Source organism: Fukomys damarensis, unplaced genomic scaffold, assembly GCF_012274545.1.
Source record: "Fukomys damarensis isolate Sample0158 unplaced genomic scaffold, DMR_v1.0_HiC HiC_scaffold_35, whole genome shotgun sequence".
Taxonomy (NCBI): domain Eukaryota; kingdom Metazoa; phylum Chordata; class Mammalia; order Rodentia; family Bathyergidae; genus Fukomys; species Fukomys damarensis.
This window is the reverse complement of record NW_022900947.1, coordinates 40,384,110-40,407,629: the sequence shown is the minus strand read 5'-3', so window position 1 is coordinate 40,407,629 and position 23,520 is coordinate 40,384,110. Positions and strand designations below refer to the sequence as shown.

General features: G+C 32.7%; 1 protein-coding gene across 1 annotated transcript in view; it reads left to right on the top strand.

The window, feature by feature from the left end:
• The window catches only part of Chic2 (cysteine rich hydrophobic domain 2), a 69,683-nt gene extending 46,815 nt beyond the window's left edge, over window positions 1-22,868 (top strand). Inside the window, exons 2-6 of the mRNA XM_010640293.1 lie at window positions 3,691-3,745; window positions 3,874-4,029; window positions 18,228-18,284; window positions 18,451-18,510; window positions 22,521-22,868. Of these exons, the coding sequence (XP_010638595.1) occupies window positions 3,691-3,745; window positions 3,874-4,029; window positions 18,228-18,284; window positions 18,451-18,510; window positions 22,521-22,571 (379 nt within the window). The 3' untranslated portion in view covers window positions 22,572-22,868. The remainder of the gene's footprint in view (window positions 1-3,690; window positions 3,746-3,873; window positions 4,030-18,227; window positions 18,285-18,450; window positions 18,511-22,520) is intronic.
• The last annotated feature ends 652 nt before the right edge of the window (window positions 22,869-23,520 follow it).

Below are 23,520 nucleotides of genomic sequence, written 5' to 3'. Positions count from 1 at the left end.
ATATATATAGTTTAAAATTTCAGAGACAATTGAATATTGCATGTATCACAGTGAATGGCTTCATAAATTGAATGAAGGTGAATTTCTCATAATAGATGAGAATTTATAAAAGATAATTCAATAGGATTTTGGGTTAAGGATTTTTTTTTTCTTAAGAGAAGATGAAATTTCCTGATAGCAGCAGATGGACCTATTAGGAGTTCCAGAGGAAAGTATTTTTAAGGGGGAGCATATGTCAGGAAAGGGAGTCTGAATTGGAAGAAGATGAGAATGCAGATTAGAGTGGTTTATACTGTGAGTTATGGCTACAGATTGTAGGAATGATGTTATCAGAAGTGTCTGAGTACAGCAGGTCTGTTTTAAGACTATTTAGACCTTGGTGTCAAGTTGCAGTCCTCCTTCAAACTTCTGCCTAGAATATTACATGAACTTTTAAAATGATCTCAAATTATATAAAAATAAAATGGCCGTGTATATTATTCTTTCTTTTCTTTTCTATTTATTTGTTTATTTGTTTGTTTGCTTATTTTTTGTACTGGGGATTGAACTTGGGAACTTGCATTTTCAAGACAGTTGGTGGACCCACTGAGCTAAATACCTGGCCCTTCTTTTTAATTCTTTTGAGAGATCTTTTTATATAACCCAGGCTAGCATCAAACTTGGTATCTTCCTGTCTCAGACTCCCAAGTGCTGGGATTATGGGTGTGTACTGCCACACTTGGCTATGTAAATTATTTCTTTTTGTTTTGATTTTGATACTAGGGATTAAACTCAGATACCTTATTTCTTTAAAAAAGTCTCCTGTTTTAGGGTCTGGTGACATGTTATCTAGAAGGTATACAGTATTTGTGAATTGAATGAATTACTTTTCTCCAAGTATAGATTTCTAATAGATAAGAGCAGAGTAGTTTAAGTTTATTATCTTTGAAAATAAATGTTTTATCAATTCTGATGCCATATAATATTTTAACCATTATTCAAGAGAAGATCTTTTAGGTTATAGGAATAATACAATATAGTAAATGTCTACATTTTCTTTTATACCATCTAAGGCATGATAGTCAAATAGGTATTGAAAATTACCAACACAATTCTACTTTGTCAATTACCAGTTTTGTTTATTTTTCTCTCTCCTTTTTCTTCTACTTCTCCTTCTGCTCTCTTTTCCATACATTTTCCCTTCTCATTACTTGTGTTTACTCAGGATAACTACTAAAATTCACATCCATTGCTTATCTCCACCAGTAACATTCATAGCTAGGAAGTTTTGCTGTCCCATCTGTTAAAACATTGTGCACTGTTTCCACTTTATTCTTACTGCTTCTTCTTTAAAGGGTGCTAAACTGTAGACCCAAACTCAGGGAAAAGAAATTAAAGAGTTATAGAAATTGAAAAAATATATTACTTGAAATTATAGACGATAGCTCCAATTAAAGGAATTATCTGGTCTTTTATTTATGTATTGGTGATTAGTTAATATTGTTTCCTCATCCAAAAAAAATGAAATATTTAAGAATCAGTCTAACAAAGGAGGCAAAAGTCCTCTACATTGAGAACTACAGGACTCTGAAAAAAGATTGAAGAGGAGTTTATAAGAAAAATGGAAAGTCATCCCTGTTCAGTGTAGGAAGAACCAATATAGTGAAAATGGCCATACTTCTAAAAGTGCTATACAGATTCAGTACAGTCCCAACTGAAACCCCAACAGTGTATTTCACAGAATTAGAGAAAAAAAAAATTCAAAAATTCATTTGAGCCGGGCGTGGTGATGCACACCTGTAATCTCAGCACTCGGGAGGCTGAAGTAGGAGGATTGTTGTGAGTTCAAGACCAGCCTGGGTTACATAGTTCAAGGTCAGTCTCAACTACGCAGTGAGACCCTGTCTCAAAAAAAAAAAAAAACGAAAATTCATTTGGCACCAGAAGAGACCTAGAATAGCAAAAGCAATGATAGGCAACAGAGACATAGCAGTGGGTATCACAATCCCCAACTTGAAACTATACTGCAAAGCCATTGTGATAAAAACAGCATAGAACCGGCAAAGAAACAGACCCAAGGATCAGTGGAATACATTAGAAGATGCAGAAACAACTCCAGACATACTCAGCTACCTCATCTTGGACATAGCCAACCATCCTCACTAGAGGAAAGATAGCCTCTTTAATAAATGGTATTCGAAAAACTGGATTTCAGTTTGTCACAGATTAAAACTAAACCCGAATCTTTCACCATGCACTAAACTAAAATCCAAGTGGATTAAAGGTCTAAATTTTAAAAAAGAAACACGAAACTTGCTAGAAGATAGGTAGAACTCTTGAAGATATTTGCATAGGAAAAGACTTTATGAACAAATCCTAAGTAGCATGATAAATAGCACAAAGAATCAACAGCTGGATTCTCATCTTAAAAAGCTTCTGCACAGCAAGAGAAACCACTAGCAGAGCTAGGAGACAACCCACAATGTGGGAAAAAATTTTTACCAGCTGATCCTTAGACAAAGGTCTACCATCTAGAATATATAAAGAAGTCAAACAAATCATACCCCCAAATGTAAAGACCCAATTAAAAGGAGCATCTGAAATAAACAGTCATTTCTCAGACAGAGAAGTAAAAGCAAATAAACATGAAAAATGTTCAACATCACTGTCATTCAAGAGATACAGGCCAAAACCATGCTTGAGATTCTACCTCACCCCAGGAAGAATGGCTGCTATCGTGAATCAACCAATAACAAAGCTGGCTGGGTTGTGGGGAGAAAGGAAGCTTTCTTCATTGTTGGTGGGAATGCAGTCAATATGGTCCAACTATATTGATTGTGGAAATCAATATGGAGATACCTCAAAAAACTATGATTAGAGGTCCCATTTGACCCAGCTATTCCTCTGCTGGGTATCTTCCCAAAAGAATTAAAAGAATCATACCACAGTGATACATGCTCACCCATATTTATAGCAGCACAGTTTTTAGTAGCTAAAACTTGGAAACAGCCCTGTTGCCTCTCAGCTGGAGATGGGATAAAGAAGATGTGTTTTTTGTTGTTGTTATTGTTGGTTTTTAATAAAATGGAGTTCTACTCAGTCATAAAGAACTTGAGACATTTATAGCTAATTAGGTGCACATTGAGGCTATACTCTTAAGTGAAATAAATTGGACACACTTGTAAATACCAAATAGTTTCTCTGCTGTGAATAACTAAAAGTGTAAATACAGATCAAAATGTATAATTGATAATGTGAAATAGGAAGAAAGGGTCTAAAGGGGAAGTAAGGTTTGGGGAAAGGGAATGGAATTAATACGAGAAAATGAAAAAATGAAACAAAAGTTTTTGTAAATAAGGAGGGAGGGGGTGAAGGGAGGGCAGGGGAATGGGGAAAAAATAAAAACCAAGATTAAGTACAGGTACAAATTTCCAATGATAAATGTAAGTGTCTTGTATAGCTAAAATGTACCAGTAAACTTAATGAAAAAAAAATTCAGCTTCCTAATGTTAAATGAAAGTTTTGACCAACTGTTAATTGCTTGTTGTATTTCATAATTGCTTATTATAATGATTTTTGTGTCATAGACTCATTATCAGCCTTCCTCTTTATGTGAATCTGCATTGTTTACTTGACCTTTATTAAGTTAAATCATGTAATTTTTTAAAGTAACTGTGATAATAACATCATCTTATTTTTTTTTTCAAATAGATTTGGACTGAGCAACAAATTTGAATCAGAATTTCCTTCTTCATTAACTGGAAAAGTGAGTTTCAGTTATTTATTTATTGTTTATGTGTCTCGAAATTCAGACTTTTCCTAGCAATTAAAAAGCATACATGCTAACGTAGCATGTTTATTGACATACTACTATTTTTTAAACTTTTTCTGTAGGTAGCTCCTGAAGAATTTAAAGCCAGCATCAACAGAGTTAATAGTTGTCTTAAGAAGAACCTTCCTGTTAATGTACGTTGGCTACTTTGTGGCTGCCTTTGTTGCTGCTGCACATTAGGTTGCAGTATGTGGCCAGTTATTTGCCTCAGTAAAAGAGTAAGTTGAATTATATATTTTAATTTAAATTTAGAAGTAGTTAAGTTGTGTATTTATGTAGCTTTTAATTTTTTGTTTTGTTGTGTTTTGGGTTTTGTTTTGTTTTTTTGTTTTGTATTTTGGGGGTTTTTTTTTTTTGGTACCAGGGATCAAATTCGGGTCTTTGTGCTTACAAGGCAGGCACCGGAACAATTGAGCTAAATTCCCAGCCCTCCAATTTTTTGTTTTAAATAAACTACACTATTCTGGCTGGACATGGTGGCACATGTTTGTAATCCCAGCACTTGGGAAGCTGAGGCAGAAGGATTGCTGTGAGTTGGAGACAGCCTGGGTTACATAGTGAGTTTAAGGCCAGCAGAACTACATAGCGAGACCCTTTCTCAAAACTAAACAGTTATGACTAGGACTTTCTTGCCAAATGGGGGAAGTATAATTTTTCTAGTCTATGACTTATCTCTCTCTTATCTCTTGCATTCTTTGTTTGTTTGTTTGTTTTGGTACTGGCCATGGAACTCCAGACCTTGCCTTTGCTCCAGACCTTGCCTTGAGGCAGACAGTTGAACTACTAAGCTAAATCCCTGGCCCTTCTTTTGCATTCTCTTAATGTCTTTGGCAGAGCTAAAGTTTTTAAAGTACAGTTTATCCTTTTAAAAATGGGTTTTAGTGTCATATTTAAGATTTTCGTCAGCCAAAGTCATGAAGATTTTTCCCTTTGAGCTCTTCTCCATTTTACATTTAGGTCTGTTATACTATGTTTTGAGTCAATTTTTATATGCGTATGATAGGTCAAAGTTCATTACTTTTGTACATGATTCTTTGGATTTTCCAGCACCAGTTGTTGAAGTCTGTATCCATTTAACTGCCATTATGTATTGTTAAAAATTAAATCATAATATTTGTGTGGGACTGTTTCTGGACTCTTGTCATTTATATTCATCTGTATACCTGTCTTGATCTTAATACCATGCTGTCTTATTTACCATAGCTTAATAATAAGTCTTCAAATCAGATTAGGTGAATCTTAATAATTTCTGTTTTTCAAATTGTTTTAGTTATTCTGATTTCTTTGTTTTTCCATATGAATTTTAAAAATCAGCTTGTTAGTATCCACAAAAGATGGCTGAAATTGTTTTTCTTTTTTTCCTGTGATTCTAGGGCTTGAATTAGGGCCTTCACATTGAGCTTACCCCCCCCACACACACACATACAAACACCCATTCTCCCTTTGGTTTATTTTTATTTTGAGATGGCCTCACTAAGTGGGCAGGTTGGGCTCAAATTTGTGATCCTCCTTACTCATCCTACCAGAATGCTGGGATTATAAGTTACACCACTATACCCAACTAAAACACTGATATTTTAATGGGTGATTGCATTCAATCAGTGTAGGGAGAATTGGAATCTTAATAATACAGGTTTTTGTTTTTTTGTTGTTGTTGTTACTGGGGATTGAACTCAAGTCCTTGTGCTTGCAAGGCAGTTGGCAGAACCACTGAGCTAAATCCTCTCAATTTTTATATATTTATATATCTCCTCAAATTTTATATATTGCGTTTTTGTTGCTCAGTTAAGAATATTCCTGTTTCCCTCTTTTACTTATGCATTAAGAAATATATTAATGTCCACAAACTTTTCAGTTATTGATTTATAGTTTAATTATCTTACTGTCTGAGAACATGGTGTGATTTCACTTGTTTGTTAGGTTTTATGGCTGTAAATTTAATGTATCTTGGTAATAGGTTCTTAAATTTTTATTTCTATTTTGTCAGGTTTATTGAGGTTATAAGTGGCATAGAACAAACTGCATATTTAAAGTTATCATTTCATGAGTTTTGTCACATACGCATGCATGCATACACATGTTTACATCAAGATACTGAACATATTTTCTGTCCCCAGAAGTTTCCTTGTGCCTTTTTGTAATCTCTCCCATCCCTTCTAGGCAACTACTGATGTTCTCCTGTATATCACTGTAGATTACTTTGCACTTTTAATTCATTTATATAGATTAAACCATACAGTATTCATTCTTGTCCTTTATTCATTATTTTGAGATTCTCCCATGTTGTTGGTTCAATAATTTTAGTTCATTGTTAAATAATGTTCTATTACATGGATATACTGCATTTTTTAAATCCATTTATCCATTGCTGGGCATTGTTGTCATTTCCAGTTTTGATCCATGTAAATAAAACTGTAATATTATTGTTTGAGTTTTTTGGGGATATATACTTTCTTTTTTCTTGAGTAGACCATCCTAAGAGTGGAATGGCTTGATCATATAGTATATATTTAACTTTTTAAAGAACGGAGAAACTGCCAAGAAAGAGGTATTATATTTTATATCCTCACAAGCAGTATATGATAGACTTTATTCTGCTACGTACTTGTTAATGTTAATCTTCAATTTCAGCCATTTTCATAGGTGTTTAGTGTTATCATTATGGTTTTAACTTGCATTTTCCTAAAGATTAAATGATTTTAAACATCATTTTATGTTTATTTTCTGTTGTGTATTTATGGTGAAATGTTTGTTCTTTTTGCCCAATATAGTTGAGCAATTTTCTTGTTGTTGAAGTTATGAGAGTTCTTTACATGTTCTGGATACAAATACCTGCTTTGCAAACATTTCTCATAGTGAATGGTTTATCTTCATCCTCCCAAAATTTTTTAGGAAGTGTTTTAATTTTGATGAAATGAAGTTTATCTATTTATTCTTTTATGGATTGCCCTGTGGCTCTTCCCGTGCCATGTCACAAGGATTCTCTCCTATATTCTAGAAGATTTATATTCTTATGTTTTACATTTGGAGTTAAATTTTTATATGGTAACAATGTATGAAGTTTTTTGTTGTTGTTGTTGTTGGTTTTTGTTTTTTTTTGGCACCAGTTACATTTGTTAAGCAAATGATTGCTGAATTGTCTTTGTATGGAAAAAAATCACATATTCATATCTGCAAGGGTCTTTTTTTTTTTTTTTGTGGTACTAAGGATCAAACTCGGGACCTTGAACTTGTGAGGCAGGTGCAGTGCCACTGCACTAAATCCCATGCCCATACAAGGGTCTATTTTTTGCCTTAGTTCTGTTTTATCTGTTTATCTTCATGATAGTACCATCCTGTCTTGAGTATTCTAGCTCTATAATTATATCTTGAAATTGGGTTATGCTAGTTCTTCAATTTGGTGTACTTATTTTTTGAAATTGTTTTGCTATTCTGTGTTGTTAATACTGTATATGAATTTTAGAATCAGCCTGTTGATATTTACTTTTAAAAAACCCTCATTGGATTTTAGTTTGGATTGCTTTGAATTTATGGATCAATTTGAGAAAATTGGCCTCTTAAAAATAATTTTATCTTCTAACACATGTATTAGTACCTCTCTCCATTTCCTTACATCTTTAAAATTTTCTGAGTGGTATTTTATAGTTATTAGTGACCTGTATATCTTTTGTCACATTTATCATAAATATTTATTTTAATGCTACTTTAAATGATATATTTTAAACTTTTCAGTGTTTTATTTTTCCTTGGTAGGGTTTATGCTAAACTTATCTATTTGTTTCAGGAGTTCTTTTTGTAGATCCCATTAAGTTTTTCATATACAGTCATTTATCATGTACATGAAGATAATATTACTTCTTTCTAATCTGGTTGCTTTTTATTTTCTTTCCTTGCCCTATTGCCCTGGTTTAGAATTTCCAGAGAAGCATTTATTGGAAGGAGTGGAACTGTACCCATGGTTTTCTTCTTATTTCAGAGGGATTATATTCAGACTTTCATTATTAAGCAGTGTCATATTAGTTTAAGGGTTTTTGTAGATGTCTTTCATCTGCCTTGAGCAAGTTTCATATTATTATTTACTAAGCGTTTTTTTTAAAGATACAGAATAAATGTTAGATTTTGTTCAGTGCTTTTTCTTTAGTGAAGGTTGTATGGTTTATCTTTTTAGTTCAAACAGATGTTGGATTACATGAACTTAGGACCTTGTGCTTGCTAGGCAGGCATGGTGCCACTGGCCACTGAGCTACATCCCCCGGTACTGTTATTTATATTCTTGTTGGACATGATAAACTGAAAATTGTGATCTGATTTTGTTTGTTCTCTTTTGCTTTGAATAAGTTTTACATGTGTTTGTGAGGGATATTTTTCTGTGGTATTTTCTTTGTAATATCTTTGATTTTGGCATCTGGGTAATGATCTCATAAAGTGAGCTGAGAAGTATTTTTTTCTTTTTCAGTTTTCAGAATCTTTGTAGAATGTGTATTTTTTTCTTGAATTTTTTGAAGAATTCACCAATGAAACCATCTACATTGGATTTTTCTTTGTTGAAAAAGTTTTAAAACTGTGAATTTAATTTCTTTAATTGATGGTTGATCCTTATGTTGTTCAAAGAGTTTATATACTTTACCTCTGGCATTGAATTGTAGGCACAGAGTTCATAATACTTAATAATCATCCGTTTATCTGTAAAAGCTTTAGTCATGTTATTTCTCACATTTTTGAAATTGTTAATCTTTCAATAATTTTTCTCTCTTTCCCTCTTATTTCCCCTCCCTTTGTCTCTGACTAGTATGTCTAGTTGGGGTATTCTAGGCAAGTGCTCCACCACTGAGCTATACCCCCAGCACTTGGATTTTATTTATTCATTAATTTTAAATGACTTACATTTTGTAAACAGTACTGTAGATTTGGTGGTATTTTAGGCGGTGAGGTTATGTGGTTTTTTCTTGTTGTGGACTTTTAAAACACAGGCAAAAACACTAAAATAAATACAAGATAATTTCAAATTATAATCAGTGCTTAGAAGACAATAAAACAAGAAACCTCAGTCTTTCAGTATATTCTTGGTAAGAGCCTAGGAGCTTATAAAATGAATAAAGTGCTTCCGCTTTACGTATAGATTTTATGCTGTTTACTTTGCAAAAGTTCATTGTTAATTTTTTTTGCTTCTTCTCTATGCCTGATTTGTAATATTATACCTTAGAAAATTTACGTCCAAGTAAATGGATATCACTTTCTTGTGTGTACTTTCAGCCTGGCTTACTTTTTGGAGAAAACACATTTCATAATTTTACCTTGTATTGTGTTACAGTATGCCTTTGTTTTGTATGTTTTCTATTCTTAAGTAACTATTTCAGTTGTCTTAAGATTTTGCACATTGTACATCAGTGACATTAGTGACTTTACAGGTGAACATGTTGTTAGTCCTTATCCTTTCTGAATGAAGAATAGTTTTCAACTGTTTATATAATAATTTAATTTTATTAGTTTTCTTGTTGTCCTCCTCTTCTAAAGTGCTTTACTTTCTTGCATATGATGACCAGATGTACAGTATGTGGCTTTCTAAAACTGATCTCTGGATTTATTTTAAATATTGTATGTCCATTTCTTTTGTCTCTTATTTGCATTCAATCCTTTTTCAGGGATTCATTCACTAATGAACAGGGATGTAACGTATAGCTGGTGATGGCTAGGACTTGCACTTTGGTGCTAAACTTACTGACTTGTAATATGATACCAACTTAGTCTCTCTAAACCTTGGCTGTTACCTCTCTGAGATGAAATAAATCAAAACACATTTTAAAGCATCTTACTGAAATTTTAGTTACGCGAGAGCCTTAAAAAGTGAACAAGGGAAGATGAATGAAGTACGTTCTTATAACCACTGTTATTATTGATTAGAGATGTAGAAAGTCATTGCTGTTTTCAAAGAATGTTATACCATTTGCTTTGACTTGGTAAATGTAACAAAAATTGATAAGGACTTTCATATGTTCTGATGATCTTAGTCTTTATTACCCTCTTTTTCTTGACTTTTATATGCTTTCACGATAGGATAAAGTTTTATATTAGTATAATGTGTGATGATAAGTTTAGCAATATGGCAATTTACAGAAATTTCCATCAGTTGCCAATGGAGAAAATAACTGGAATTATAGGATCATGTGTAAATTAAAAGTATCTTGGTTTTATAATTTAAAGTCATGTTGTTTTAAGTTTTTGACCTTTACATATACTTTAATGTAATTTAAGATATATAACACTTGATTTATAATATCAGTTACTACAAATCACTAAGTTCTTGATATTTACATACAGCTTAAAATGTAAAGTCTGTATTTATATTCAATGGAACAATATACTTCAGGAAGCAAATGAAGACAGCATGTCTGTTTGATATCACCAAGGCATATTATACACTTAATCTCTTGTAATTTAATCCCCCCCCCCAGTACTGGGGAACTAACTCAGGATCTTAACTTGTGTTTAAGAGGCAGGAGTGGCTCCACTGAGCTAAATCCCTCACTTTTTAATTTAATCTTTACAACAGTTCTATGTGGTAAATGTCACGGCCACATTTCTTCTTTTTGGGAGGGTACCCAGGGATTGAACTTGGGTCCTTGTGCTTGTGAGGCAGGTGGCAGAACCTCTGAGCTAAATCCCCGGCCCATAGCCACATTTAATAATGAGTGTTTACTATATACCAGGGATTAAGTTAGTTTATTTGTATTGTGTATTTCTTCAAATTCTAAGAGTAGACATTCACATTATTCCTATTTAAGAGTGAGGAAACTGAGGCTTAGATATCAGTAACCTGTTTGAGATCTCCCAGTTTGTAAAACTAAGCCATGCGTAGAAGAATTTCAGCCTTACAACTCCAGGTCTCCTGCTTTTTCTACTATTTTTGTATAGCTACAAAAATCAAGCTATTGTTTTATTCTTATAATTTGATTTTATACCCAGAGTGAGGGCTTGCCTAGGTTCACTTGAGAGCTTAGAAATAAATTTAACACATTTTACAGGTTAGGAAATTCAGATCCTTTGGTAGTTTATTAGCTAAATTTATCCAGTTAGTTGATAAATGATAGCAGTATCTAAGCATTATTATATCAACTTTTGCAGTGTTCTGTTTAGTTTTTTCATCAGCTTTATCATTATAATTGTTTCTGACTAATTTAAATTTATTTGCATTTTTTAAAGAAATAAACTCAGTAAAGGAAGAGGCTATAAAGTAGGTAAAGTAGATTGAGGAGAAAAGTACATTTAATAGGATTTTGTACAAAGTTACAGATGAACCACTAAGAATTGATGTATTTCCTTGTGCTTCTGTTCAATTTTTATAAAAAACAAATGAGCCAGGCATGGTGGGCACACTTGTAATCTCAGTGCTTGGGAGGCTAAGGAAGGAGGATCGTGAATTCAAGGCCAGCCTGGGCTACATAGTGAGTCCCAGACAAATCTAAAGTACAGAGCAAGATCCTGTCTCAAAAAATATATTAAAGATTCCTACAACCTAGCAAACAAATGCATGTGATTTTTGGTAAAGACTTCTCCCAACACTACATCCTTTTGTAATGTGCACATTTACTCTTAGATTGAGAATGCCATAAAATGAGTTAATGCAATGTAGGAGGAACAGAAACTGACTGAAAGAATTGGATTTTCTTTACCTAACACTGGGTGTTCGGTTTGTGGTTTCATTGACCCTTTCATACTATCTCCCCTATTGTAAAATTCAGGGATAAAGAAATACGTTTAACCTTTTTGAAATCTTATGTCATTCATTTTACAAAAGTAATCTCGTATAAAAGGTTCCTCATAAGTAGAAGAATACATTTACTGCTACTTTATTTAAAAGAGTGGATTGACCTTAAAATATAGGAAACTGGCTCTTATATAAGTTAATTTTGATATATTAATGTGAACAGAATTGACAGTTTGTTTTTTGTTTTTGTTTTTGTTTTTCTTGAGATAGGGTCTCACTATGTAGTTCAGGCTGGCCTTGAACTCACTATGAGCTTGAATTTGCAGCAGTCCTCCTACCTCAGCCTCTGGAGTGAGTGCTGGGACTACAGGGGTGCACCACCATGCTCAGCTCTAACAGTTTGTTAAAACATAAAAACAAGTTACTAAATTTTTATCATAAAGAGGCTACTCATAAAATGTGAATTTTGAGCCTTAAATATACAGATAGATGGCAATGAAACTTTAAAGGTATGTTAGAAACTTCAGGAAATGTGCTGGCACATCTGTAATCCCAAACACTGTAGGCTAAGGCAGGAGGATCCCAAGTTTAAGACCAAACAGCTCAACTTATCAAGACTGTCTCACTAGAAAAAGGGGTGGGGCAGTGTATAGGGTGCTTGTAGCATGGACAGGGTCCAGGGTTCAATTCCCAGTACTACCAAAACAAACAAACAAAACTAAAAAACTGTGAGAGCCACTAGCTAGCCTAGTTCATAAACTCTTGATGAAATTTCATGTACTCTTAAATTTTTTGAGGTTTTCACTTGTAGGCCATGACTCAATACACCTTTATGTTGTAGGCTGTTGTTGTTTGGGGGTGAGCTCTGCTTATGGTGCTAGGTTGGCCTTGAACTCCTAGGCTTATGTGATTCTTCTGCATCAGTCTACTTATTAGATGCGTACCACCACATTCAATTTAAGAGGATTTTGTTCTTTTGAGTCAGGGTCTTCCTATGCAGTTCAGGCTGGCCTCAAACTCATTATGCCCAGAATAGCCTCAACTTCTAGAGGTCCACCTGCCTCAGCCTCCCAAGTTGTAGGATCACAGCAATGTACCACTACACCCAGCTTTAAGAGGATATTTTTGTCACACAAAACGTTAGCATTGCTTCTCTTCATCTAATAATAGTGCTTTTTAACAGATTACTAAAAGTGTTGATCTCATGACACTTCACTGAGTATTTCAGTGTATCTAGTTTTTCAAAAGTTAATGTTCACATGCAAAGTTTCCTATATACAGGAATGGAATTTGCTTAAAAATTCATTTGAGGATCCATTTGTATTTATGTTTTTTTTGTGGGTGAATTCAGTTTGTCTCTTAATTTTGAGATACTGTATACCATTTAATTTGTTGTACATCTCTGGAATATAAGACTTGACATGAATCCAGAACAAGTGAATCAAGTCATTTCTTCAGAAGTTTCTCCTAAATTAAAAAATAATTTATTCTAAATTATATATGGTTGGGCTGGAGATTTAGCTCAGTGGTTCCAGCACCTGCTTCACAAGCACAAGGGCTTAAGTTTGATCCCCGGTACCAAAAAAAAAAAAAAAAAGAAAAAAAGCCAGGGATTTAGCTCAGTGGTTCTACCACTTGCTTTGCAAGCTCAAGGACTCAAGTTCGATCCCCAGTACCAAAAAAAAAGGCAAATTATATATGGTTTTCTTCTAATCACATAACTGAAAAGTATTATTTAACTTATTTTAACAATTTCAATTTGTACACATGTCAAAAGGTTTGTATGTATCATTCTGATTTGAAAAACACTTAATAGTTAAGATTATGAATACATGCAATACAATCGTTTACCTAAAGCTTAATTAATGCATTATAAATTTAGGAGTTTCAGATTTGTTTTAAATAAGAAATTAAACGTTTGAAATACTGCTTTGACATCCGTAATGTTCTGAATAAACTAAGATTTTTTTTTTTTTTTTTTTTTTGTACTGTGGATTGAACTTGGGACCTTCCGCTTTCAAGGCAGGTGGTGGAACCACTGAGCTAAATCCCCAGCCAAAATAAATTTTAATTGTATGTTTAAATTGCTAAACTTTCATAAATGGTTATAAAAGTTTGCAAAATGACTTTCAAGCAATTGATTGTAAATAAATTAATCATTGGTAATGAATATATACTATTAAGTATCAGTGATAACGAAGTAGGAGAAAATACATTCAGGATTTTTTGGGTGGTTCCTTGTTGCTCTGAAAGAATTATTTATATATGAAGGCATTTAATTTGTCTATAGAAATAATAATTTTTTATGCCTTAAAAGTTATGTCTTCAAGGGCCTGGCATTTAGCTCAGTGGGTCCTCCACCTGCTTCACAAGCGCAAGGTCCTGAGTTCGATCCCAGTACCAGGAAAAAAAAAAGAAAGTTATGTCTTCAGAAAAGTAACAAAAACACTTTATAATAAATGAAATTTGAATTTTTGGGAAATCCTAATCTAAGTAGTTGGGTTTTGTTTTTGTTCTTTTTTTGGTATTGAGGATTGAACTCAGGACCTTGCACTTGCGAGCTAGGTGCATTGCTACTGAGCTAAATCCCCAGCCCATTTGAGTTTTGTAAATGTATTTCGTCTGAGCCTTACTATTATAGATTCTTTTTTGGGAGTTATGAAGATTAACATCTAATTTTTGATTTTTGATTAATCATTTATCAATTTTGTGAATCATTTAGATCTTTTTACTTTGTTGTAATTTTCATATTTAGCTTATATACCAACAATTTAAAAAGAATTAAAGGCAATAAAAATAGAAAAGTATCCTAATTTTTCTTCTACTTACTGCTCTATTTATATCTACTTCTTGGCTATTTTAGTAATTGAATTGATGTTTCTGAATCTGTTGTTACTTTTTACTGTAAGCTGAATTTGCTCTGTGAGAACTAGTTCACCAGTGGGAAAAATATAACCATCGAGGTGTTGAAGAAATTTTGTTTTTGTTGTTTATTTACAGTCATTCAAAGTGAATTCTGCTAAGGGAGATGGGTGGGAATCCAGATGCTTAGAGCTGTCCTCTCTTAACCAGGTTAGCAACTGACATTCTCACAGGAAGTTGTTTTGCTTACATGGGATAAATTGATGGTCTAGGTCTCTTAAATTAAAAACCCTTGATAAAATTAGATTTCTTGTTATCATCTTAGGCAGTTAAGACTGAGGCTTCATTGGTAAAGAACCACTAACCTGTTCGTTCACCCCACCCCCAGGGCGTGAGCTCTGAAAAGGATTAAGGCCCACGGTAGGGAAGCTTGTACTGAAGCCTGCACTGCCCTTTCCCCTGTTCTTTCAGCTAAATAGAAGGTTTTTAGTTCCCATGACTATCAATTTGATGCTTTTCACAAGAACTAATTTTTTTAAAATTAAGATGTCATATTTTTAAATATGCCTAGAAAAATGGTTTTGTTGGTATTTCATTTTGACAGATCTTATACAACATATTTTTTGATGCATATTAATTTGCTTTAACTTATTTTGAATTTGGAGGTCAATATATACATTTAAAATTCAAAGACAGGTTTTTATATGGATAGGTTTGCTTGTCCAGTTAGTAACTTTTAGAAAATGGCAGTATTGAGTGTTATATTTCATCAGAAATAGCTGTCTGACAACACTGTGGACATAAACTCTTTAACTTATTTCTAGATGATTGCAGTTGTAATGTGCTTTCTTTTTATTGAGACTTAAAAGCTTTGAAATCTCTTTTGTAAATGCCGAAGTGTCATATTTTTTACTATCTGCCAAATTGGTATTGTATTTAATCTTGAAAATATATTTTGATTTTGTTAACTAAAAATAATTGCAGAATATTAAACATTCTCAATAGTTGAAGCTTTTTTTCCATTTAATTTGAGCTTTTGTTGTTACTAACAAATAATTTGTGCCACAGCTTCTTTTCTTTCCTTTTTTTTTTAAATCACTGCTAGAATCTATGTACTTGTCACCTTAGTGTGCTAGAAATGTTCCACTCAAATCAAGGGTTTCTCTTTGGTTTTGTGTGTTCTCACCTGCCCCTCACTGTAAATCATTGAGATGTCAAGTGCAATGATTAATTAAGCTGCACGTGCAAGTGCTTTTTTTTTTTCACCTGTCAAGCAGGAAAGAAGTCTTACAGCAAGAATTAGATGGTACTGATTCACAGCTTTTATTTCAGTTTGTCAAGTATGTAGAAATATTGTGTATTTAGATGCTTATGAAGAAAATGGCAGAGCATGGTTTGTTTGGTTTAGAGTTCTTAAATATTGTAAGATACAATTATTATAGCAAAGCCTATCATTAAACTATTAATTAGAGGCAAAGAATAAACTCAGAATTCCTATATAATCATTTTGGAATTTTAAGACTCATACTTTGTAATTTTCTTTTATTCAAATGCTGGTATTGATTGAAGTTACTTAAATACTTTTAAATTTTGAAGTTGATTGCATTTATATTTGTGTGCATATGTATCATAGTGAGACTCATTCTCATTAAAATATATTATGGATTTAAATTTTTGATGAGATGATGGTGGCAATATTTTTATTCTTTCAGTAATAAATATTTGTAAAATGTAGTATTAAGCTTTTGGGTCCTATTTTTATGTGGAAATATAAAACAATGAACTTAGAAAGCTTTCTATCCCACCCTAGTTCTTTCATCCCTTCTTCCCTTTTAAACTATCAGTAAAAAGTAAAACCTCAAATTGTATAGTAATCTTAATCTATTATTAAAAGGTCCTAGAAAGGAAGATTACAAGGTAGATTCAGGTTTTGAATCGGTTTTACCATTGGTTTAGCAGCGGGTGGGCAGGCAGATGCCTGCTCATAGTAGAACCTATTGCCATTTTTCACCATTGATAGAGTAGCCTTTCAGAGTCAATGAGCTCTGTCAATGTGAGCTTGTCAAGGCTACAACTTCATAGACCTGAGAGGCGGTTTGAGAGGTCAGCCCTTTTCAGGTTCGCTGTGATGCAAATGAACTTTAATGCTTAAACAACTATTGGAATTTTTATGTCTGCTCCTTGTTCTTTTTTCTTCACAAAGTCATTGACGAGACATTCAGTGCTTTTTAAATTGGAAGTTGCATTGTGCTAAAGACCTAGTACAGATTTACGGAGGGCTGAAAGCAGTTAGATCATGTTCTTTTCATGGTGCGATTAGAATCAAATCGATTTCCCTACAGCCTTCAGCATTCAGATGGCAATTTTAACAAAGCTTGGGGGCTAGACAAGGGACAAAACGACTGAACTGAATGTTAATTACACTCTGCAGCCTTATTTTCTTTTGATTTGGGGCTGACTGGCAACTAAATTAACAAAAAGTGTGACCATAACTGCTGCCCTATTTTCATTTAAAAGGAGAGCTGCCTCTAAAAGGCTATCTTTACAAAGAAACAAGTGAGGTCTGCTGATCATTGTTAACAAGGGCACTTTTTTTTTCCTTTAAAATTCTTGCCAAAAAGACTGTTCAGAAAAGGTAATGTAATAAATTAGTCATTGGTGTATTATTACTCAGAGAGGTAGTTGATTTTCTCAGTTTTGTGGTATAAGCTTGGGAAATGTAAAGCAGTAGTGGTAATTCGTTGTAGCTGTGAATTATAATTGGTACCTATCTGCCTTTGGTGTGTCTAACTTGCTCAACATACTGAAAGGTAATATTGGACTGCATTACAGTAGTACTTTAAATAAACATTAACATCTTATTATGTAACATTTAAACGTCAAGTCCAGCTTGATCCTAACAATTTTTATGTAGCTCATCCTTGATTGGCATGCAAATTTTCATATTTGATTAATACTTATTTACAGTGGTACCAAATTAATAGCAATGGATGCTTTTATCCTCCCTCTCAAGAAAGCTGCAGCTGCACCAAGTTGCAGTTGATCCTGTGGCAACACTGTCACTTTTGCACCTGCAGCTGTGTCCATCTCATCCTAACACCTGGCACCATGAATTATCCTCTCCTTTATTTATCCTCCCAAGCAAGAAACATTTTGTGCTGCATATTATATATTGCAGTAATCAAGTGAAGCAGATTTCTCAGTTGATTCCTGAAACAGTACTATTGGATTAAGAATTTGATTTCCTATCAGATACCACTTTTTATGTTAGTAAAATTTTGGCTGTTCTTTTTTCTGTTTGTTTTTTAAATTTTGGCTGTTCTTAAAAAAAATCTACCTGGAATCCAATAAACTGGCTTTTCAATATGGGCAGTATTTGTATATTAAGTCTTAAAATTAATTTGATTTTATTGGTCTTTTTATTTAATTTCTATATTTACCGACAATATTTTTAAAGTAATATTTAAGTTACTTTTTGTTTTAAAATACAACATATATGTTAAGGAACTTTCTATTTAAACATTGCAAAAATATATTTGAAAAAAAGTGAGAATTTAAATTATTTGATAAATGACATTAGTCATTAATAAAATTGATAGTTTTAAATGAGAAATAGTAAGTTTGAAACAGTTTTTAAAAGATATATATACTTTAAAACAAAGCTGTGTTTGGTTAAAAAGAGCACTACTTCTGTTTAGGTTGCTATTTAGTGCTAGAGCATTGAAGCAATACACACCACCCTATACTTAGTCACTGTCTTATACTTCTCCCCTTTTCACACAAAAGCAGCTGCAAAGCAGTTTTTCTAAAACCAGTCAAGAGTAAACTTTTTCCTCATTTGTCTTCCAGACACGAAGATCGATTGAGAAGTTATTAGAATGGGAAAACAATAGGTTATACCACAAGGTGAGTACCACAGGGAGCAGCTTCGTACTGTTGGGGCCTGAATTGCACAGTATGGAAACAGATGCTTTTGTTGAACTAAAAATATGAAAGGTGAACAAATGGGTTAGTCTGTGTGCTGCAATAAAATAGAGCTCATTTTTCTTCTTTTACTCTCCTACTTGTCTAGCTGTGCTTGCACTGGAGACTGAGCAAAAGGAAATGTGAAACGAATAACATGATGGAATATGTAAGTTAAAGGGCTGTTTTGTGAGTTTCTCTATTAAATGATCATTTATTTTGCTTCTGATCTTATTCTTTCCATGATTATTAATCAGCAAAGGTGTCAGGAGCTTAATCTCCTGAGTGCAAGGATTTTCTACGGTTCACAGATGCATGGGTTTCATGTGCAAGACTTGATTTATAAAGTTATGAATGACTTGAAAACAAGGCTTCGCTGTGTTCTGAAAAATAATAAATTAATTGCCAAGATAAAATAGCCTGAACATGTGTTGATGGAGTGTGAAATTTTAGATGCTGTATAAAGAATAACCACAACTTTGGTTACGCAGCAAGTCAGATATGGCTTTTTTATATAATGCTAATCAAGTTTCCAAGTATGGAAGAAAACCTTTCAGCCAAGCCACTGGAGCTTAAGAAACCTTTAGCCTTTAGAGACTTTAACTGCCTGTATACCTTAGTGCCTTTAGAGAATCTTTTAAAGTGTTATTAGAATATGGCTTTGTAAAAATTATCTTAAAAGTAAACAGAAGAGGACATACTGATTGTCTAGTGTTTAATTTTGCATGTATGTGCAATTTTAAAACTTTAATTTACAGATTCCCTAATTTATTTGAACAGTTGATCTCCTTTTTGAGAAGTTAGGGATACTATAGAAAATTATGAATTTTTATTTATTCTCCTTGAACTTGAATGTTTTAAATGTGGAAAGGTTATTACATTAAATGAAAAAGATTTAAGGAAGAATTAATTACTGAAAATTAAAACTAGAGCTTTTGTGAAGTGCCTGGTATATTTCTGATGAATTTTGTCTATTCTTTGAAACAATATAACCATCATAGATTGTATGTGTGTGCATAGAAGATTGATGAAAAGTATTTAAATAGTGAAAATTATCATAAAATCATTTTTCTCCGTTAGCATTTTCTGCTTCTTTTATTATTATGCTCAAATCTTGTGCATAGAAGATTGATGAAAAGTATTTAAATAGTGAAAATTATCATAAAATCATTTTTCTCCGTTAGCATTTTCTGCTTCTTTTATTATTATGCAGTCAAATCCCATTTTTAGCATTGAACATAAAAGATATTTTTTAAGTGTCTCTTTTTTTTGTAAACTAGCTCTATTGAATTAACTGAATAATGTAGATTTTACCTTTATTATACCAAATGTTAATTTATGATGATGAGAAAGGCACTTGATAATTCTTTATAATTATTTTTAAAAAGCACACTTGAGTAACATGTTTTCAGATCGACTGTGAAAATACTGGTCTTGTATTTTCATCCTAGCAGGTTTATGTATATATTTTGGAGAGAGCGATAATTTAGGATATTTAAAGGATCTTGTGAAAAATTATTTATTGCATTTTAACCCAAACATTAAGCCTAAAACTGAGGTTTTATTTGTTTTTGTGCATTTTAAAACTTACTTTGGAAAGGAAAACAGTAGTTACTCCTGAACTGAGGTATTGGTCAGTTATAGAGCACTTTCCTAGCATGTACAAGGCTCAGGGTTCAGTCTTCACCACCACAAAAAAGTTATTTGCAACGCTGTGATTTTGAAATAGAGCTATGTAAGTATCATTCATTCATAAAATATGCTGTCTATTTTTAGAGCCTTTTATTAACAAAAAATTTGATAACTTAAAACATTCTGAACATGTAAAATAGTTTCCTTTAATCTACCTTGAATTTTATGTAATTAAGCACTTGCAAAACCATTATGTTATTTTTCACATCACCATAAAAAAAAAATTCCAGAAGAGCAGTAAAACAAAAAATATTTTTACATTACTAAAAGATTTTTTTTCTAGATCTTCTGTGTGTGTATTTGTGGTATCTGAAAGTGGGAGTAACATAGCTTCAAAAATTCCCTAAAAGTAATTTTTAAAGATAAATAGAGCTAGTGTGAAGAGAGTGCATACTAATCTAATGAATTTGAGCCTTTTTACTATGTGTCTTTCTTTGCCCTCAGCTATTCTGTAGCTTGCAGAAATATTATGTTAAAGAAAAATAATTTTTCTTGGATCATGTTTTGAATATTGGAGATAATGTAGAAAAAATAGTAACTTGATACTAGCTTTTCTTTATTCACATAAACTAGAGAGGTACAATATAGAAGAAACAAGACAGTAGCCAGTTTCTGTATACAGTTTGTAAAGGAAGAGTATAAAATATCAGTCATCTTAACCATTCCAGAGGCTGAAGCAGGAGGATTCCAAGTTTGAGGCCAGCTTGGGCAACTTAGTGAGATTCTGTCTTTTAAAAAAAAAAAAGTGAGATATCTGTAGTAGAGTCTTGCTTAGCATTCATGAGACCCTGAAGTACTGAAAAAGAGGAAGAAGAAGAAAAAGAGGAGGGGGGGGCAGCAATTCAAATACAGTCAAAAATATCCTTAACTTTCAATTATGTAGAATACACTGTAAAATGTGATGCCCATACCGAGGGACTGAAATTCTTAGACCACTAAATGTGGGTAGGTTTGAAATATAGAAGTATTATTGAGTATTAATTTATAAGTAAATTGAATATTTAATCATCATGTTTTAGTATATCATGTTTAGAGGTAAAGTCTTGTCATCTAGTTAGTTCCTCAATTTTACAAGTGAGGAAGCTGAGAAAGAGGAAAATCTAGCTCAGATGAAGAAGCTATATGAGAAGAAGTATTTTTTAACAGGGAGCTAGTGAATATTTTATGGGCAAATAATAAGTGAGCAGATTGGCAAAGGTAGCTGAGCTGGTAAAGGGTTCAGTACAGGATAACCAGAGTAGGACTGGAGTATTTTTGATTGAGTTACCTTCTTTATTGAGGCAGATTAAAAGTGATAGAAATCAAGAGTAAAAATGAAGGTTCCTGGCTCAGATGGCTTTTAAATTTGTTCACATCTGAAGCTCATATGAAGACACAGTGTCTGAAAAAACAATGAGGAATCTGCCAAACTTGGAATTTGTTCAAATCAGATAATTTTTGCTCTTTTCTGTTCTTTTGTCATTTTTTGTTTAAAATAGGATCTCCTTATATAGCTCAGACTGGACTTGAACTTGCTATCCTTACCTCAGTCACTCAAATACTGGCATTACAGGCATGTGCCAACATCTCCATCTTCAAATAATTTTTTGACCAGCATCTATTCCAAACAGAGTTGGTGCAAAGGAAAGAGTTAATTGTATTATAGGACAGATCAAGTTTGGAATAAAAATTAGCTTTGGTCAACTTTTGTTTTTCTGTGTTATTGTGAGTTTTTTGTTTATTTTTCTTTAGTTTCTTACTAAAAGTTCTTTTAGAATAAACTTAAATTAATTTTGCTGACCCCAGAAGAGAAAGACTTAAAAAAAAAGAGATCGGTGACCCTCCTGTAGAGGTCATTTATCCTGCTATGATAAAATGAGGGCTGTTGTAGGATTTAGAGAGTGCCCTTGGAAGAGGGTTGACAAGAAAGGGACCATAAAGAGAAGTACTGGGTTAGTTCCAGTCACATAGTACAGTAGAAAGGGCGAGGCTTTGGCAATCATTTATTTAAATACTCCAAAACCCAAGATTCCAAATAATGGGAACATCAGTATTCTTATCAGTAAAATGAAGATGATAATACTTGTCTCATAAACTGTCTGGATTTAAGTAGATGCCTTTAATATAGTATGAAACACCTGTATGCAGTTAGTTTTCTCATCATGTGTGCATGCCTGGGGCGCACTGTGTTGCCCATCTCCACTTACCTTCTCAGACTTTGGTATATTGTTATTTGCTTCATAGAGTTGAGGAATTTTATGTATTTGGTAAAGGTCTAGAAATTTAAAAAGAAAAATTGTCAGTGATAAGGTTCTGGGTTATCAGATAAATGTCTGTTTAAGGAATGCAAAGTGGTAATTGTGAAATGTGAATGGATTTTCAAAAAAGCCATGATAGAGTATAACTGAAATTTTAAGATCGCTTTCAGTTAAGTATAACTGAAATTTAAGATCTGAAATTTTAAAAATCTGCTTAACTCTTCAAATTTTTTTTCTTTTCCTTTTGCAGGTCATCCTCATAGAATTTTTACCAAAGACACCGATTTTTCGACCAGATTAGCGTTTACTTTATTTATAGAGACTTTCCAAGTATGTTGTCTTTCCAATGGTGCCTTGCTTGGTGCTCTCCTGGTGGTGACATAACATTGGTTCTACAGAATCATGTGGTGTTTTTGTTTTTTTGTTTTTTAAATAAGTGCATGTTCTATGTGTGCGTATTTGTCAAACTTTGCCAGTTATTTCATACAGATGTTTAATACTTAAGTTATTGTGCTCTCTTCTGTTATGTATTCTGATTTTCAAGAATTACTGTTTTGTATTCTCAAAAAAATACATTTGAACTTAGCATAAAAAGTGGCCAGCCTTTTTTATTTTATCATTTATAAATTATATCATTTATAAATTCCTTAATATAGAAAAACACTGTTGTAAGGCTCTACTTATCTATCCTAGCAAACATAATCTTTGTTTTTTTTTCTTTTTAATAGTTATTTTAAACTAATAATTTTTCTTTAATAGCCTTTTGGAACCAAACATGCCCTTTCTCATACAATTCCTAATGTTTTGTTTATAGCAGATAAATCTGTTAACATTACGAAGACCTATAAAAATTTTTAAAGTATTTCTGTCTTCAGAGGTAGTAAGGCAGGATTTTTATTAGACTAGACAAATCAGTGAATGGTATGCATGCATCTAATGGTTAGAGCTCAGGATCACAAAATATAGTAGCATTACAATCTATATATATTTTTATTAAAATATTAATAATGGCTTTACTTGGGTTATTTTTATTGTTTATCAAATCTTATATACAAAAGTATGGAAGTTACTTTTAAAAATGTCTAAGAAGAATATTTCTCCCAAACTAACAGTTGTAGAATGGGTATGTTTCTAGTTTCAGAAAGAAAAGTTTCTAGAATTAAAAGTAAGCTGGTGTTCAGTACCCCCATTGATATTTAGATGATTATTACTAAGAAATGGAGAACATATTTAGTACTGGGTTTATCTAC